Consider the following 19,512-nt stretch of genomic DNA (forward strand, 5'->3'; position numbering starts at 1 on the left):
CTTGAAGGGATGTCATATTCAGGAGGGAGCTAACTTTTCTGCTGCTCCAGAGACTAGGACCCAGAGCAATGGATGCAAGCTCCAGGAAAAGAGATTCCACCTCAACATTAGGAGGAACTTCCTGACAGTAAGGGCTGTTCAACAATTGAACAAACTCCCTCGAAGTGTAGTGGAATCTCCTTCCCTATAGGTCTTTAAACACAGGCTGGATGGCCATCCGTCAGTGATGCTTTGATTTAGATTTCCTGTATGGCAGGGGGTTGGACTGGATGACCCTTGCGGTCTCTTCCAATTCTATGATTCTGTGATTCTCTGATTCTATTGGGGCATAGGGCAGGGATGCCACTGGGAAGGAACTTTAACAACCTAGGAAATGCAGGCAACACAATACTGCTAGCAGAAAGCATCAAAGTCCTGGAGCAATTATTGAAGAAAGTCAAGGAGGAAAGTGCCAAAGTAGCTTATGGGGGAACATCAAGAAAAAATAATAATGACCATGGGGGATCTACAAGAATTCGTCCTAGACAATGAGAAAGAGGTCCCATACCTTGGATCAAACATTGATCAGAATAGAGACTGCAGCCAAGAAATCAGAAGATTAGGACTAGGAAGGGCAGCTATGAAAAATTAGACAAGATTCTAAAGTGTAAAGCTATAACTCTGAACATGGGGATCATGTAAGCTATCGTATTCAGATATGAGAGCTGGATAGTGAAGAAAGGTGATGGAAAGAAAATCAAATCATTTGAGATGTGATGGAGAAAAGTGCTGTAGATACTGTGGACGGCTAAGAAGACAAACAAATGGGTCTGAGAATAGATCAAGCCCCAACTCTCCCTGAAAACCAGGACGACTAGACTGAGGCTGTTGTACTTTGGCCACATCATGAGAAGGAATGAATCACTTGAAAAGACAATAATGCTAGGAAAGGTAAAGTAGAAAGAGAGGGGGACCACATGCCAGATGGCTGGACTCAGAGAGGCCTGCGCCTGGAGGACTTGAGCAGAGCAGTGGAGGACAGTGGTCTTGGAGATGTCTCATCCACGAGATCACCATGAGCCGAGGTCAAATCAAGGGCAGTTAACAACAAGAACAACAGATCTAACTTTGCCATCACATTATAAAATAATAGGTTTTGACTGGTTGCCTTTTGTAAAGAGATATTCCAAAACAACATTACTGTGGGAAGGTGACTCCCCAAATACTCTAAGTGGTAATGTTTTATTTATTTATTTCCTCCTCCTCAGGTGTAACATAATACAAATATATACATCATATATATAAACATGATTAAAGAGTCAAAATACCACAGTAAAAAGAACAATACTTATAGTTACAAGCCCCCTTTGCAGTAAGCAAGAACAAGTGCTAAAGACTTACCTGAATCAATGGTCCTGGCCTGCTAAACTGTGTCAGAATGCATCACACAAGCTTTGGCTCCAGGTGAACCCTGTAGTTATTACAGCTCAATTAGAACATCAAGCCTTAAAAAACAACAACATGATTTAAGAAGAGCATCTTCAAATTATTGTAAAAATCACAATTGAACAAGAAATTACTCAGAACCTGGAGTGTCATACATGTTTAGTTCAACTGAGTTAGAGTGAGGAGTCTTAGGGAGATAGGGGGGCAAGAAGGTGGGAATTATGGTGTTAATTCGCTGTGATTCAGATACATTTTGTTGCCAAATACCGTACAGTAACACATATCCCCAGCAATTTACTAGTTGCTACTCAAAAGTCAAATTCACTGTTAAATGGGATCCCTGATTAGGAGCATAAAATCTCTCTTCATGTGCCCTCAAGTTTCAAAAGAGAGCTAAAAGTGAGGGCAAGAATGGCACAGTGCATGCTGGCCCTAATCTGTCCTTGTCCCTGTGCATGTCCCATTCTTTCATTCTGTGACCTCCCTGTCCAAGAAGGACTGGATGAAGGATAGTATTTATACATGTTTTAGCCAATCTAGAGGGTTCATGCTGTCAGCCAGACACAGAAGCTGACTCTGAACAGACATACTCACATCTTCGTTTTAAGACAACTCTGGGGACTAAATACTTGCAACCAGGTGTTGACTTTTAGAGCCTTACCTTAGATTACATAGGTAACTAGTACAGGACATCTATCTCATGATTACTGCATTTTCTTTTCTGTTGTTTAGTATTTTCATTGATTGGTTAATGTTAGATGAGCCATTAGCAAAGTATGATTTTTACAGGAATGAAATTCTTCCAAGATTTCATTACTTGACCATCTAGCTCCCAAAGCCTACACAAACAGCCAGAGACTTAAAATCCAGTTATAAGAATCCTCTTTTGGGCTCAGCCAGCAAAATGAATTTATTTTGCATGTATAAATACTGTATATAATTGATCAGAGATTAAAAGGAAGGTCATGCAGCATTATGAACGGCTGTCTTTATATTCAGGATTAGATTACTTTCCTTGCAGCTCCCCTCCATGGCTTACGTCTATATCCTAAGGGTAGGTCCTTTCTCTTGGGTCAGGAATGTAATAAGGCAGGTTTTCCTCTCTCCAGGATATTGTGTCTGCCTCAGTATGTTTAAATTGCAGCAAAAAAAACCAAAAAAAAAAAAAAACCCTTATGCTGCAAATACAGTGTTTTCTTTGTACAGTGGCCAACAACTGATGCATCCTTAGGGACATATCCATCTTTAGTATTTAAGCATATATGGCGGCCATGTTTAACCTATTGATGGGTGATGAAAACACCAAAAGCATTGATTAGTAGGCATTGAAAGGATAAGGGAAGCCACACATTTGAGATGGGAGTGGTAGCAGTGTGTTAGGCAAGGATTTTTATAAATATAGTTACATGAAGAAAAATAATTGTTCTGTAAAAGTGAAACCAAATACTACTGATGTGTACTTTAGCATGTTCCTCCTTAATGATGAAAAATGCATACCAGATTAAAGACCATCAGTGACACTATATTAGAAGGAGTCTAATTGTTAATGTCTCAGCCAACCAAGTTCTGGTTTGGAATAATTTGTTTATTGCATGCTTAGTTGTGAAATGTTTCCACTGGATCTTAAAGCTACATAAAATTATTACATATTGAACATGCATCTTGCTTAACTTTTTAAAGGTAAAGGGTTTACTATTCCATAATTGCCATATATTGAATTTTGGGTGTGATTTATATGAGGATTAATTGAAGCCTAGTCAAAGCATATCCATGGGAGCCAGCATGGTGCAGTGGTTTGAGTACTGAGCTATGATTCTGGAGATCAGGTTTCAAATCCTGGCTCTGTCATGTAAACCCACAGGATGCTCTTGGGCAAGTCACACTCTCTCAGCCTCAGAGGAAGGCAATGGTAAACATCCTCTGAAGAAACTTGCCAAGGAAACTCTGTGATAGGTTTGCCTTAGGATCTCCATAAATCAGAAACCGCTTGAAAGCATACAACAACAACAACAAACAAAGAAAGCATATCCTGTGGTCTCAGTTTCCCTTCTCTGTCTGCACTATATGTGGAGTTGCCATTAGAATTTTATCTAAGGCATATTCAATGCTATTTTTGCAATTCCTATTAAAGTCTCTGGCAAGTGGTGGATGGTGGAGAAGCACTGAGGAAGATTGTGGGTAGCCAAAAAGTTTCAAGGGAGTAGCAAGAGAATGTGCACATCATGCATGAGGAAGAAATGTTAAACTTGGTCCAGGTGAATGGTTTATACTCAACATGTCCACAGACGTCAAATATTAGTGGGTGGGGAATTGACATAAACCCTGAGGATGAAAGGGGAGGTTGTGGGAGCAATGGATCTTTATGCTGTGTTCTGCCCTGGTGCAAGAACAGTAACTTACCTCTGCAGTGATTCTGGCCCATTGTGGATGTTCTCTCTATCTAATAGTAAATAGCTCACTAAATACACTTGTCTAATTAAAATTTCTCTTCACTGTGACCTCCATGTTGTCATCTGTATATGTGAGCCTATTCCCATTAATCGAAGAGCCTGGTGTTTATTAATATCCTTTGGGAACTGTACAGTTTAAAACTGCAGATAGGTGATTTTTAAGTGAATACGTAAGGTTCAAAAATTCCTATATATTAAAATCTAAGCATTTTGTGGAAATTGTAAGGTTAAACCTTTCTATGAGAAATTAGCTTCCTTTAGATGGTTTTTTTTGTAAGGGGAGAGATGTGGGGGAGTTATTCAGTCATGCAATTGGATTACTCATCTCCAGACTGAAATGGTACATTCCCAGAATGTTTGTACAGTGTGATTTATTTAATCATGTAGGCCAGCCATATACCTCTGATTATCTGGAGATTTCAACTACTTCCTAATCATTTGGAAGAATGATACTCCTCTTGCATGTTGTTTGATGGAAAACTGTCCAGTGCATTAGTGGGTTTTTCATAACTATGATTGAAACACAGAGCATGAAGAAGAGTAGCAGAGGGAATTGAACGTCTGTGTAAGCATGGAGATACGGCAGTGCTTTTTAAAAAAAAACATGTGGCAATAAATAGCACCTGCTTATCCTTTAGAACTGAAAGAAGCTTAAGTTCTTACGCCACCTTAAGGATTTGTAGCGACTGATGCTTTCTAAGAGCCTAAAAATGGTTTAATGGCATTAGTTCAGTGTTTCCCCCCTCTTTATCCACAGTGGAAGTTACACTATTGTATTATTGGATGGTCCCTACAGAGACTTGCCCATGCTTGAGTTGGAGATTCATAATATGCTCATGTCTGCTCAGAAGACCAGTTGAGCTCAGTAAGTCCCACGAGTTTAGTTAGTCTTCCAAGTGAGCAAGCATGGGATTGCACCCTGAATACAATTATCAGATAGTGTAATACAGCTTCCTCTGTTCTAAGCTGATGTTATGTTCTTTCTTCTCCCCTCAACCTTTTCCAGCATTATTGTCTTTTCTAAAGAGTTGTCCTTTCTCATGATGTGGCCAAAGTACAACAGCCTCAATTTAATCATCTTAGCTTCCAGAGGTATTTCTGGCTTGATCTGTTCAAGGACCTATTTGTTTGTCTTTTTGGCTGTCCATGGTATCTTAAGCAGTCATCTCTAACACCACATTTCAGATCAGTTGGTTTTCTTTTATCTACTTTTTTCATTGTCCAGCTCCCATATTCATACATAGTGAATAGGAATACCATGGCTTGGACTATTCTAACTTTAGTGCTCAGTTGTATATCCTTATATCTTTATTCTTTAGGATCTTCTCTAGCTCTTTCATGGTTGCCCCTCCCAATCCTAGTCTTCTAATTTCTTGCCTACAGTCTCCATTCTGATCAATGCTTGATCCAGCGTATGGGAACTCTTTTACTATTTCAGTTTTCTCATTATCTGGTATTAATTCTTGTAGATCTTCCATGGCTATTTTATTGTCATCTTTATGTTCACCAGTAAGCCTGCCTTTGCACTTTCTTCCTTGCCCTTCCTTAGTAATTGTCCCAAGTCACTGATGTTTTCTGCTAGTTAAATTGTGTCATATGCATATCTTAGATTGTTGATGTTCCTTCCTCCTATCTTCACTCTTCTTACTTCTGAGTCTAGATCTGCTCTTCATGTCATATTTTTTGCATAGACATTGAACACATATGGTGATAATATGCAGCCTTGCCTGACTCCTTTCCCTATTTGACAGTGGCCTCTTGTCCTGAGTACAGATTTCTCAGCAGAACAATCAGGAGTATTGACACTCCCATGTTGTTGAGAGAATTCCATAGCTCTTCATTATGGATGCAGTCAGTGGCTTTGCTATAGTCCCATGATGGTGAACCTATGGCACACATGCCACAGGTGGCACGCGATGCCATTTCACCCAGCATGGGCCAAGGAGAAGGAGGAATAGGCATACATGTGCCTGTTCCTCCTCCTCCTGCTATTTCCAGACCTCCAGCTGGAAGCTGGAAAATGGAACTTGGGAGAAGGCACCAGAGGCATGCGCATTTGGCTCCTCCTCCCAGCCTTCTCCTGGCCTTCAGCTGCCTCTCTGAGACAGTTAGGGGCCATGAAAAGGATGGGGGGAGGAGGAGCAACCAGCGTCTGCCAGTTGCTCCTCCCCAGAGACCTTTTCCGGCCTCCAGCTATCTCCAGAGAGACAGCTGTGCACAGGGAAAGGTCCGGGAGGAGGACCAGGTACATGTCCAGTACAACTCCTCCCCATGGGTTTTCCTGAACCCCAGCTGCCTCCGGAGAGAAAGCTGGGGGTCAGAAAAAGTCTGGGAGGAGGAGGACCATGCACTCCTCCCCCTCCCCATGCACCCTTCCTAACCCCCAGCTGCCTCTGGGCAGACAGTTGGAGGTCAGGAAAGGTTTGGGAGGAGGAGGACCGGAGGCATGTCCACTCTTCCTCCTTCCCACTTACCTTTCCTGACCCCCAGCTGCCTCTGGAGAGACAGCTGGTGGTCAGGAAAGGTCTGGGAGGAGGAGGACTGAGCGTGAACCCACTCCTCCTCCCCAAAGGCCTTTCCTGACTGCTGGCTGCCTCCAGAGAGACAGCTGGGGGGTCAGGAAAGATCCGGGAGGAGGAGGACTGGGCGCATGTCCACTCCTCCTCCCCACGGAGGAGAAGGGCTGGAGGAGTAGGAGCAATGGGTGCATCCCTGTCACTCCCCCCTGTCCCCTGTATAAGGAGAGGGTCCACCCCAGAAGTTCCACCCTGTATAAGGAGAGGGCCCACTGTATATTGAACATTTCCAGTCTGTTGGCAATCATTTTGTTTGCCATATTTGTTTGCACATCTTAGTTAACACTAGAACTCATTCTGTGTGCGTGGATTGCAGCAGTTTGATTGGTATATCATCTGTTCCTGGTGATTGATTCTTTCCAATTTCTCTTAAATTGCTTCCGCCTCATTTACAAAAATTTGGGGTTCAACTTCATGTGGTTCTTCATTCAAAGTGTCTTTCATTTTTTTCATCTCTTTTATATAACTCTTCTGTATACTGAATCCAGCTTTTTTTTTTTTTTTAAATTCTTCTTGGTTGTGTAGTGTGTTCCTGTTACTGTCATATAGCATTCCAACTTTTGGTTTGAACTTCCCTTTAATTTACCTTACGTTGCTGAAGAAATCTCTCATTTTTTTTTCTTTGCATGGATTTGTATAGTATTCTTCTTTATCCTTGCACACTTGTCTTTGAACAGTTTCATTCATGATTCTATTTTGTTCCCGTCTGCCTTTTCCTTTGCCTTTCTTCTTTCTCTAATTGTTTCTACTGTTTCGTCTGTTATCCAATGTGTCTTCTTTCTTTTTCACCCCCATAAGTGTCTTGCTGCATTCTTCCTTTATGTCCCTGACTTCTGACTATAGTTCTTCTGGTTCCCGCTCAATTATGCACAAATATATATTAAAAAATATATAGCACAAATCTGTTTTTTCTATTGCCCTTGAATTCCGCTGATGTGTTGTTCAGATCATATTTTGGTTTTTGCTTTCTTTTTCAGCTTTATTCTAACTTTTGATATCAGTAATTCATGATCCGATCCACAGTCTCCACCTGGTCAAGTTTTGGCCACAAGAATATAGTTTCTCCATCTTTTGCTTCTGATTATATAGTCCTTTTGATACTTATGTTGACCATCTGATGATGTCCATGTGTATAGTCTTCTCTGTGGTTGTATGAACCAGTTATTTGCACTAGATTGCTGGCTTTTCAGAATTCTATCAGTGTTACACCTCCATTGTTTTTTTATGTCTAAACTGAATGTGCTGACTGTTTTTTTAGTCTTCTTTTCTGTCTGCTTTTGCATTCCAATCTCCTATAATTATTTACATAACTTTAATGTAGATGATGATGAAATTGCAATAGCTGAACATTTTTCATACCTCGAACCAATCATTAATGGAGTTTGCAGTCAAGAAATCAAAAGAAGTCTAAGATTTAGCAGGGCAGCTATGAAAAAACTAGTCAAAATCTTGAAATGCAAAGATATTTCACTAAATACTAAAGTTAGGATTGTCTATATCATTGTATTTCCCACCACTATGTACAGAGGTGATAGGAAGAAAATCAACTCATTTGAGGTGTGGTGCTGGAGAAGAGTTCTCATGGGCTGCTAAAACGACAAATAAATGGATCTTAGAGCAAATCAGTCCTGAATTCTCTCTAGAAACCAAGATGACTAAATTGAGGTGGTTGTACTTTGACTATATCATGAAAAGTCAGAACTCACCAGAAAATACAATAATGCTTGGAAATGATAGCATACCAATAGAGCTGCTCCAGAGAATAGCAATAGCAAGTACATTTCTAATACTGCATACTGGTGTACTAAGCGGTTTACAAAATGTTAGCTAATCTACTCTAGTTCTTATTAAAATATGTCAACAAAACAATGCCCCACAGACTGGAAGCACTCAGTGTACGTTCCAATCTCCATGAAAGGAGACACCAGGAAGTTCAATAATCACAGAACCATTGCATTGATTTGTCATGCAAGCAAGGTGACGTTTAAAATTCTACAACAAAGACTCTTATTATATATGTAGCAAGAATTATCATGTGTTCAAGAGGGGTTCAGATAATGATGAGAAGGCCCAAAATTCAGAAAAACAACATTTTTTCCCTATGGCTTCAAAATTTCCGGAAATTTTACATCTCTAGGTTCAGCAAAGGAAGTGGCACTAGGGATCATATAGCAAACATACTCTGGATAATGGATCAGCCTGTGCTTTATAGATTATAACAAAGCCTTTGATTGTATAGCTCACGAGAAACTATGGGTCACACTTCAAAATGGGTGTGCCACAACATTTGATAGTCCTGATGCATGCTCTATTCTCATGACAGGAGGCCACTGTTAGGGCAGGATATGGAGAAACTGAATGGTTTTCAGTTGGCAAGGGGATCAGACAAGGCTGTATGCTATTATTCTATTGAAATTGCATGCTGAGAACATCATACAATAACCAGGATTGGATTTAGAGGAGGGAGGTGTGAAAATTGGAGGAAGAAACACTAACAATCTGAGATATGCAGATGACACCATAATGCTTGCAGAAAATATCAGAGATATGGAAAGATTATCGAAGAAGGTTATGGCAGAAAACGCAAGGGCAGGTGTACAGCTGAACATCAAGAAGACAAAAATCATGACTGCACGTGATCTACATAACTTTAGATGATGAAGAGATCAAAAGAGTTCAAGATTTTCCATACTTTGGCTCAGTGATAAATCACAACACAGCCAAGAAATCAGAAGAAGACTAGAACTATGAAGGGACTAGCAAGATCCTGAAGTGTAAAGATACATCATTAAAGACAAAAGTTAGGATTGTCCATTCTATTGTGTTTCCCATTTCTATGTATAGTTGTGAGAGTTAGACACTGAAGAAAGTTGACAGGGAAAAAAGCAACTCATTTGAGATGTGGTGCTGGGGAAGAGTTCTACAGATTCCGTGGACTGCTAAAAAGATCAGTGGATCAGGCCCAGACTATCCCTGGATACAAAGATGACTGAACTTAGGTTGTCGTATTTGGCCATAAGGAAGGACTCACTAGAAAAGACTAATGCTTGGTAAGATAGAGGGCAGTAGGAAAGTAGGTAGACCACATTCCAGATAAATGGCATCAATCAGAATCTGCAAGTGCTGAGCAGGGTGGTTGAGAATAGGGTGGCTTGGAGGTCTCTCATTCATAGGGTCGCCATAGGTTGAAGTCAATGTGAAGGCAGTTAACAACAAAAACGTTGAAGGCAGCAGGAAAAGAGGAAGACCACATTACAGATGAATTGGCTGAATCAAGGCAGCCTTGGTCCTGAGTGTGCAAACCTGCAACACCACTATCAAGAACATGGTGTCTTGGAGATATCTCATTCATAGGACTGCCATAAGTTGAGGATGACGAAGACACTTAACACACACACACACACACACACACACACACACACACACAGAGTGTCAACTACCTATTTCAGGAATCCCAACATAGGGAAGGATCTTCCCTCCTCATGTGTCCTCAGCATATTTTGTCAGGTAGTTTTTATGGTTCAGAGGAGGGTGTTTTTTGCGGAGGGTGGGGAGGAAATCAGACTTATCAGTCAGTCAATTCTTTTAGAAAAGCATACCGTATATACTCGACTGTAAATCTACCTTATGTATAAGTCAAGGGCAGGTTTTGAGGGGCAAAATTTTGGATTTTGATGTGACCCATGGATAAGTTGAGGGTAAAACTTAGGAGCATGTAATAAAGGATGAAGGAAAGGAGAACAATGCCAAAGAGTTTAGAACATTCCAGCAGACATAACTGTGGTCAGATAAAGGCTGGATGGATGAGAGAAGAGAGGGGTTACAGTGCTTCCGGGACAGATGACAGTCTTGCCTTTCACTAGGGAATGGTTCCTATTTTAAAATAAGAGTTAAAGTACAGTGCCTACATTGACCCATGGCTAAGTTAAATCAGGGTTTTTTTGGGTCAATTTTTGACTAACATTTCTAGACTGATGCATGAATATATATAGTATTTAAAAGTGACTTTGAGTTCCTTGTTATGTTATGATATACATTCCTTGAACTTTTCTCAGGGTATTGTCAGTTACCTTCCTTATGTCCTTCATTTTGCCCCAGAGAAGAATCAGTGGGTATGATATACTCTATAGTGAGTATAAAAATAGATTTTTTTTCATAGTCGCAAGACACAAGGATTGCCACATCAAAATTCAATTTTGTTAAGAAGGAAAAAAAATCCTTCTGATCTAGTCCCTGGAATGTGACATTTCATGGGTGTAATAAGGTTAAAAACATTATAAATTGAAACTCTTTAAATCCTTATTATGCTCTGTACTAAAGCTTCTGTTTTACATAATACTCTTATTTCAGAAGGTTCTTTGTTTCACAGACTAAAATCTAGCCATTCTCTCTCATAGCAGAGACCAAGGGAGTCAAAAACACCATGAAAAATCCAAAGGTAATTATCAGAATAAAAGAACCTGGAAGTAGATCACAGACATTGGAACATTTTCAAGGGAATTCTGATGCAAGTTTAATGTTGTTTGAAACATTGCATATAATAGCAACTTCATTTTTTTATGCATACTCCTTATTGTGGGAAAATAGTACTCAAACTGTAATAGGAGACAGAAACACAGATCGGTATTATATGAGATATATGTGCAAATATAGATCCTAAAAAACAGAATGGGAAAATTTAGTGTAAGTTCTTCTAGGGTCGTGTATAGTAAGGTAGCTAGCAGTCCAAGAAGATGCCGGAGCCTATATAATTTACCTAACTGTTTCCTACTAACATTTACATAGGTTAAACTACAGTTGAGACTTTAGGCCTGTAGGAATCAGCCGTCCATGTAAAGGACAAGAACAGTCTTTATGCTCAATTATATTTAGCAATGTGCCACTTTGTGTAGTGGTTTGAGTGTTGACTATACAGAAACCAGGGTTCAAACCCCTGCTCTGCCATGGAAACCCACTGGGTTACCTAAGACAAATCATATATTCTCAGCCTCAGAGGAAGGCAAGGGCAAACCCATCTGAACAAATACTGCTGAGAAAACACTGTGATAGGATTGCCTTATGGTTGCCATAAATTGGGAACAATCTAAAAGCACACGAGAACAACAATACTTAGCAATAGAGATGATATCTGGAAACAAGGCTTTTTAATGCATTTAACGTGTGGAACTTAGAATCATAGAATTGGAAAGGACCACAAAGGCCATCTAGTCCAACCCTCTGGCACACAACAACTGTAGAACTAAAGCATATCTCAGAAAAGCCCATCTAACCTTTATTTAAAGACTTCCAAAGAAGGAGAGTACACAACCAGGTGAGGCTGTCTTGTCTGTTCAATGGCTGAACAACTCTTATTGTCAGGAACTTTTCTTAATCTTTGGGTGGGGCCTTTTTGCCAAGTGGGTAGAAAAGATTAGAGATGCCAAGTGAATTGCACATAGGTTTTTATCCACGAGAGTTCCCTTTATACATTCTATTATTTACATGGTTCTATATATGTCCATTCCCAATACTTGTTTGTCCCCATCCAAATGTAGAAGATTTTACTGCAATCCCAAATGTTTGAACTAGGCACTCTTTTGGTACTCTTATATAATAACATTGCGGGTAAATGCAATGAACACGTGTAGCTTTCTTATCTTATTAACATGCCTGAGTCTTCCAACTACTTGCCTTTGGTTTTTGCTCATTATAGGGCATGGCTAATGATGGGGGCTATGCTATAATGATCCTTGGTGCTTTGAGCCAGTGAAGTAGTTGCTTTTAGTTTTCATATTCTCTTACATTCTGTTTGTCAAAGACTCATGGTCCCAGTTGTGGCATTTATTTAACACCAGATAAAAAGAAGAATTTTATTTTAAAATAGTAAAAAGTAGTTGTGTTTCTTTTATCCTGAAAAAGCCCAGAATAGCTTGACCTTCCAGTGGTCACTTGTTCAAGTACTGATAAAACTCCATGCCATTTTAGCTTCAACAACAATAAGGTGTTTCTATTTGTTGCCCATTTATAAACCGGGCAGTTCTCCTAATTTTGAAAGCTAAGCTCTTGTAAAAATTGGCTAGAGACTATTTGTTAATTTAGCCCAATATGAAACACTGGCACTCCAGATTCTTGAGTCAAGAGTATTTTTTCATGTCCACTGCTACCTGGTGCTTTTAACTATTGATGCCAAGGCCAAAAGCCACAATCTTCCCCCCTCCCCCAATAGGCAGGCAGACACTGACTCTCCCTACACTGCCCATCTCAGCATATATGGATGCGATCATTAAAAACTCCCATCCCCAAGGATTTCTTTGCTTTGGAGAAACCAAGGATATCATGGGTTTCTTCTTTTCTGTAGGTGGAAGAGATTGTGCTCCTCTGATCCTATTGGGTGGGCTGCAAGGAGCACAGTCTTCATTAAGAGGAATGTTAATAGGCCTAGCTTGACATGAAAAACCTGTGGGAACCACAGATTCCCTATATGTGGCACAGAGAATTGGCTACAGAATGTAGACATTGGCCTGACTATCTCCTACATACTGTGTTAGTACTTTGCTATTTAAACTATCTCTTTTCTCCTGTGCCCCATCGAATATTGAATCAGAGGAAGAGCATGAACACAAGAATAAAATGCAAGACACCCCAAATGCTGCTTTGCTGACCTGACAGATTTCTGGTACTAATCCAGCCCTGGCCAATCCAGAGTTGTCATGCTTCCTGAAGTCCTCCTTTCTTATGTGCTTCAAGGAGCCTGTGAACAAACAGCCCCAGATACCCACTAGGACATATCCTAGGCTTGGTGCAGAGATGCCTGAATCAAGTCTTGGAGCCCCGGTACCTCCTTATGTAGGCCTCTTTGGGAAGAGGCTCAGTAAATCAATCAATCTCTCCCTCTCCCTCTCCCTCCCTCTCTCTCTCTCTCTCTGTGTGTGTGTGTGTAAAAAAGAGAGTGAGAGTGAAAGCTACAACTCTATGACCTGCACTGTAATCTGCTCTTGAGATTGGCTGACAATGCAGGGTATTATGCTTGGAAGAAAGACTTCAGAAGTCCCAGAACTTTGAAAGAGGCTGTGTAACCGCATGGACCTCAGCCCTGTGGCTATCTATAATATGACTGTGTACACTTGGCCTTTGGTATGCATGGATTCTGGATCCATGGATTCAACCTTTTACAGCTTGAAATTAAAAAAAAATCCAAAAAGCAAACCTTGACCATTTTATATAAAGAACATTTTATTACTCCATTGTATATAATGGGACTTGAACATCCACAGATTTTGGTATCCATTGGGGGGGGGGGGGGGCTGGAACAAAACTCCAGCAGATACAAAGGGCTAAGTATAGATGAATTTATAGAACCATTTGTGCAGATGTATGTAGCCCAAAAGTAATAGAATCTGAATTGATTGCACATATGATAATTTATGCCTTATTTATCATATTTTTAAAGACTTAAAGCTCCTGTAGATTGCCTAACAGTTTAGACACCATTAGCTCAACCCACTTTGGTATCTGTTCAAGAAACAATCCTATAAAAGGAATTTAAATGAAGCATTTATATTATTTGTGGAAGCTTTGTGAAACTTCTTTCATAGTGTAGGAAAAAAATTGTTCAAATCTCATTGCAGTCATTCAGAATACTGATTGTGTATGTGCTTTTAATGAAGGTTCAGCTAGTGGCTTTAGTTAAAGAGAAGGAAGGTAATTAAGTAGAATATGTTAAGAGCAATGCAACATGCAGACAAACAAAGCATAGCTAAGGCTAGAACTGCAAGCTGCAAAGAGTCCATCTGTACCCCCATATTATGTGTATGGGCTTCTTTCATGACTCTTTGGAAGCCATTCTTGGCCTATTAAACAATGAATACATGTATTTAATAAACTTCATTCTTATGAAGCTACACATACAGCTTTTATCTAATCACAAAATGTACTGAGTTGGGGAAAAGCTGTGGCAGGTGAACAATATGTAGCCTTAAGATATACAAAACTAAACAAATGCTGGGTGGATAAGCAGGGAAGAAAGTGACCATGAAGAGACAAAAAATACAAGGAGGCGAAATGCACAAAGTAGGTTCGGGATGGTGGGAAAATAAGATATGAGAATGAAGTGACCCCAGAAATGACAAGTTTTGGATTGAAAAGCTCAACCTCATATAAATCAGTATGGCACTAGAGATTGTGATGCTCAACCTAGCTTTGGAAACCGCAGCCTTTCAGTGTACTCCTACATCCCGAGAAGCATTTCCAGCCAAATGGTAGAGGTATACACTCTATAAATAAATGAGGTGAATTTGTACATAAAAGAGAAATATGTGTGTTGTGATATCATTAGATCATCAGCCTAGGTGTTTAACCACTTTGTGCTTCACAGCAACACAAGTACCCTATATCTTAGTAGATGCTTTGAGGAGGTGAACAGGACTCAGTCATCTCCTTGGAAACACCAGTTGAAAGCAAGAGAGGGATCTCTAATATTTCCAATCACTGCCAAATGACAGAGTGAGGACTACATTTCTGTTCTCTCTCCCTCCCTCTCTGTCTCCCCCCCCCCCACCAGTCAGGGGAGTCTTTGGACAGGGAACATGAAGGAACCTGAACCCTCCACCAGCCAGACCTGGATCTTCTGCAGAGCACATTAGGTCAGTGGGCTAGTGATGTCTCCCCACCATCACCAAAATTACATTCCGGTCTGTAGTTTGAGGTGATTAAGACAGAAGATTTCAGGAGCTTTCTCTTGTATTAATACTTAATGAGAGGATTGTACCTTAGTTGTATGAAATAAGCAGGACATGTTAAAGAATAATCAGAAAGCTTGCGGATTATAAAATGGAAAAGGATTTTCTAGCCGTCGAACAAAACCCCATAGTTACAGAATTATGCAGCTCAGCTAGTTTTATACTTGTATGTGCTGGTTTTCCTTCTGTTCTTCTTTCTTGATGAAGTCAGGTTTGCTGCTTCTTTTGTCATAATTCACAAGAACTCAGATGTGCTGAGATATTCATTTCATAGAGTGAGTTTTCTGCAGTCATTCCTTCTTTTCTCAGAAAACAGGAGTTCATATAATCCTCTGCATACTGCCTTGATTCCCTTTCAAAATACTGCCACTTGTATACCGTCTCAGTACAGACCCATGTAATATGAACGGACTACAGAGATATGCACATCAAACATAAACTCTTAAAGACTATGTGCTGTGCTGTATACTTTGGCACATCTGCTCAATTCATATATTGCTTGTAGTGTTGTCATTTAAAAAACCACAAACAAGTGGTAATAGAGGATAAATTAAAATTAACTTTTATAAGAAACTGGCATCTGTTTGCCAAAGGAGTATCATATAATTATGAACATAAGTTTATTAGGCTTGCTTTTTGTGATCTAGCATGAACTGCTGTGTCAGACTCTTCTATGAGCTACCCTGAATATAAAGCATGAAAATTTACTTTTAAGAATAATCATTGCAGTGTGTGCTGGAGACATTCCAGACTGGGCAATGACATCCAACACTTTGGGTCCCAGAACAGTATCTTATCACTGCTCAGTTATGGTGGCTCCAGCATTTTATTATAGTCATCCTTCCTAAAGGTATATTTCCAAACTCTGTTACAGAGAAAGTATGTAGTGCTGTGTCATCCCACTGCCAACTCTTTTGCTGGTGACCAGCATATGAAATCTGAACTAGGTAGACGCCTAGAGGCTTCACTGGGATAGGATTCTTACCTGCTTTTTTCTCCATGTTGATATGCAGGGTTCTCTGCATCCTCTGCCCCAAAACAGTTTGCAAAACAAAAGAAAACAGCTCCAAGCTCCCCCCCAGCCCCACCATCTATAAAGGATAATTCATAAAACACTCTGATAAAAATCTCAGTCTAAAAGCTATGTAGATACAGCACATATCCACCCAGAGAAAAAGCTTATTTGAAAGGAAAAAAATACAGTTGTTGTTTTAAGCAAACTTGGTAGCAGAAAGGGCAGACCTTGCCTTCAGGAAAGTATATTGCATAATGGGAGTGTTGCTAAAGAGAAAGCATGGAGCTGTTCCCTTACAGTTCTAAGTGAGTGAATGCATGAAAGGGGAGTTCCAACAGGTAGAAAAGAAAGAGATACTTCTTCTTACGCTGAAATCCATGCGACAGAAGAGGCAATGGTGCGTGTGCCAAGTGCTCGAGCCCTACTGTTTTCAATGGGGCTTGAGCATACATGGTATTTGCCTTACGAAGAACAGATACTGTATAGAACAGATGCCCCCCCCCCCCCCATAAGGAAAGGGTGCACTGTATATTGGCCCTGAATTGGTCAGGGCTTCCTGTCAAACTGACAACAGAAAAAATAAACTAATCTCTTGTAATAATATTAGTAATAAAACTCCTATAATAAAAAATTAAACATTATATTAAATACATATTGCTTCAGGTAGTTTCAGGTATATACAAAAATGTAAGAGTAAAGGTGGATGTTACTTGGATTAAGAGCATAGTGCATGGGCGGGGAAGGCTTAATCTTTCTCTCCTCTGCTGAAAATGCACACATCACAGCATGGGAAATGGCAATAGTAAATACCTTCCCCTTTCATTAGTCTCAGTTTTTCTTAACAGTTTGCCTCTTGGTAGAGATCTTCTTCCACCCATCCCCCATTACCGGCTGCTGTTTTATTTTACAAAATCACTCATCAATCTATCCTCTTGGGTTTTTTGAGACATGCAATGTGTCCTCCAGTGGGGATCTCAAATTCTGGATAGGTTTATACAAGAGGAAGTAAGTAGTCTTTCAGAAATCCTGGCCCCAAGATAGCTAGATTCCACATCAACCCATTGAATGAAGCTTGGAATCAATCTGGAAATGACTGTGGTTGGTACAAGACCAGTATGTGGTCACTAAAGCATACATGGTCTCTATGTTTTGTGCTACCTGTAGCTACAAAACACTTTTGAAAGGCAACCCCATGGAGAGTGCATTAATGCAATCTAATCTGGAAATAATTAACACACAAGCCACTGTAGCCAAATCCTAGAAAGAGCCATAGCTGGCACTCCAGGCAAAGCTGGGAAAAGACACCCATAGCCATAGCAGCCACATGGCCTTCCTGCAACAATGGTGAGTACAAAAACACTTCCAGACTATGAACCTAGCCTTTTAGAGGGAATGCAATCTCATCCAGAACAGGTTGTAATCCCAATCTCATCTTTATGTTTCTGCCAGCCAACACAATTTTTTTCTTCTCTGGACTGAGCTGAGTATATTCATCTGCATCCAGACAGTGAATCAGGACTTCCACAGATTTCTTCGCATTTCATGTGAAAACCAGAATTTAGTATCATCTCCCCCCAAAATGGGTAACTACCCCCAATAGCTTCATGTGGATGTTAAAAGGCAGTATTGATCCCATGTGCTAATGGCTATGGTGCAAAATAGCAGTTCCTCAGCACCTTGTTTTGGGTACCTAACTATGCTAAAGGTACCAGATCCCATCTGCTCTTGGAAACCAAGCAGTGTCGGTTCAGATTAGTATCTGAATGGGAGACCAGTGTCTTGAAGGCATATACATAAGCACAAAACAGTGTCACTAAACCCAATACAGTATATGCCAAATGGTCTAGCAGGACACCATGATTAATATTAAATATCAAATGCTGCTGAGAGGTACAGCAGAACTAAAAGGGATACTTTCTCTCTTCTTTCCTTCTCCATATGCACACTCATAATAATATGTATTCCTATTTTGCTTATTTTCTTTAGAATATCAAAAACTGCATTCAATTGTGCCATTATTATAGTAGAATGTTGATTGTTGTATATTTTCAGACTGTAACAGTGGTATTCAATCAATTTTACATCAGCTCTTGAAAATTCCAAGGAAAAAACAAGAACAAGTTAAAACACTTACAAGATGCTGCAACCAACACAGATTGGTGCATTTTGCTAATAACAATATTAGTTTGAGCTAAAAAAATTAAAATAAATTTTTCATCATTGTTTAGTTTTATTATTGTCATATCCTTTTGACTGGTTAATTGCTGTTGCTGTGCAGTTTTATAATTAGGTTGTATAAGCTTTGTTTGACCGCCTGTTGGCTGATCAGAAGGTCATCATGCATCCTACCTGATGCCACATCTTTCTACATAAACTGTTGGTTCAGTCCACAAAGCCTCTACTCACTGAACCCTAAAGTGAAATTTCTCCTTTAACTGGAGCTGGAGGCCTATGCCGTGGCAAACTCATCCTGTCTTTTAGGACAGGGTGGGAATTATTTAGCACTCTAAGGCCCCATACAGACAGGCCAAAATAAAGCTGCTTCGGGTCACTTTTGAGGTATGCTGTTTAAATTATGCATGTGACCTAAGAGTTTGGAAGCCATGCCAAAGCCACACTCCAGTCCTAAGGACTGGAACACAGCTTTGGTGCAGCTTCTGGCCTCTTAAGATATGTGTGTCATTTAAACAGCATACCTCCAAAGTGACCCGAAGCAGCTTTATTTTGGCCTGTCTGTATGGGGCCATAGTGTTGTGGATCTGTAACTTCCACAAGCCTTAGCCAGCATAGCCAGTGCAGAGGAATGCTGGGAGGTGAGGTATAACAACATTTGGGGGAAAGTCACATAATTCCCACCCAGTAGGAGGTTAACAAAACAAGTGGAAATCTGTAGATTTATAAAAGCCAGTTCAATTGGTTTGTTGAATACAGAAATAGCCAGTATTCCCTGCACAAATTCAAGAGTGTTTTTTGTTCTGACAAATTAAGGCTCATTGTCATTTTTAAGCACATATGAAGTATCAACAGAACTGAACTTTAATATTATTTTGTATCCATATAGCATATAAACAATGACCACATACATGGGGAGAAGAAAGAGTTTGTATGCCGATGGCTGGATTGTTCTCGAGAGCAGAAGCCATTCAAAGCCCAATACATGCTGGTCGTACACATGAGGAGGCACACAGGAGAAAAGCCACATAAATGCACTGTGAGTAACGAATGCATTTGTAAAAATAAAAAAGAAGAGAAAACAAGTTTCCATCTATGTCAGCATTTCATTTCTGGTGATGACTAGTCAGATGCTTCTGGGAACTAGCAAAGCAGGA

At 40.0% G+C, this 19,512-nt stretch overlaps 1 protein-coding gene across 1 annotated transcript in view; it reads left to right on the forward strand.

Moving 5' to 3' along the window:
* GLI3 (GLI family zinc finger 3) overlaps nucleotides 1–19,512 on the forward strand; it is a 282,260-nt gene that overhangs the window by 247,639 nt on the left and 15,109 nt on the right. The window contains exon 12 of the mRNA XM_089532565.1: nucleotides 19,245–19,394. Within this exon, the coding sequence (XP_089388691.1) occupies nucleotides 19,245–19,394 (150 nt within the window). The remainder of the gene's footprint in view (nucleotides 1–19,244; nucleotides 19,395–19,512) is intronic.

Source organism: Sceloporus occidentalis, unplaced genomic scaffold, assembly GCF_023333645.1.
Source record: "Sceloporus occidentalis isolate IW3139 unplaced genomic scaffold, rSceOcc1.0.p SCAF_7, whole genome shotgun sequence".
In the NCBI taxonomy this organism is placed as follows: domain Eukaryota; kingdom Metazoa; phylum Chordata; class Lepidosauria; order Squamata; family Phrynosomatidae; genus Sceloporus; species Sceloporus occidentalis.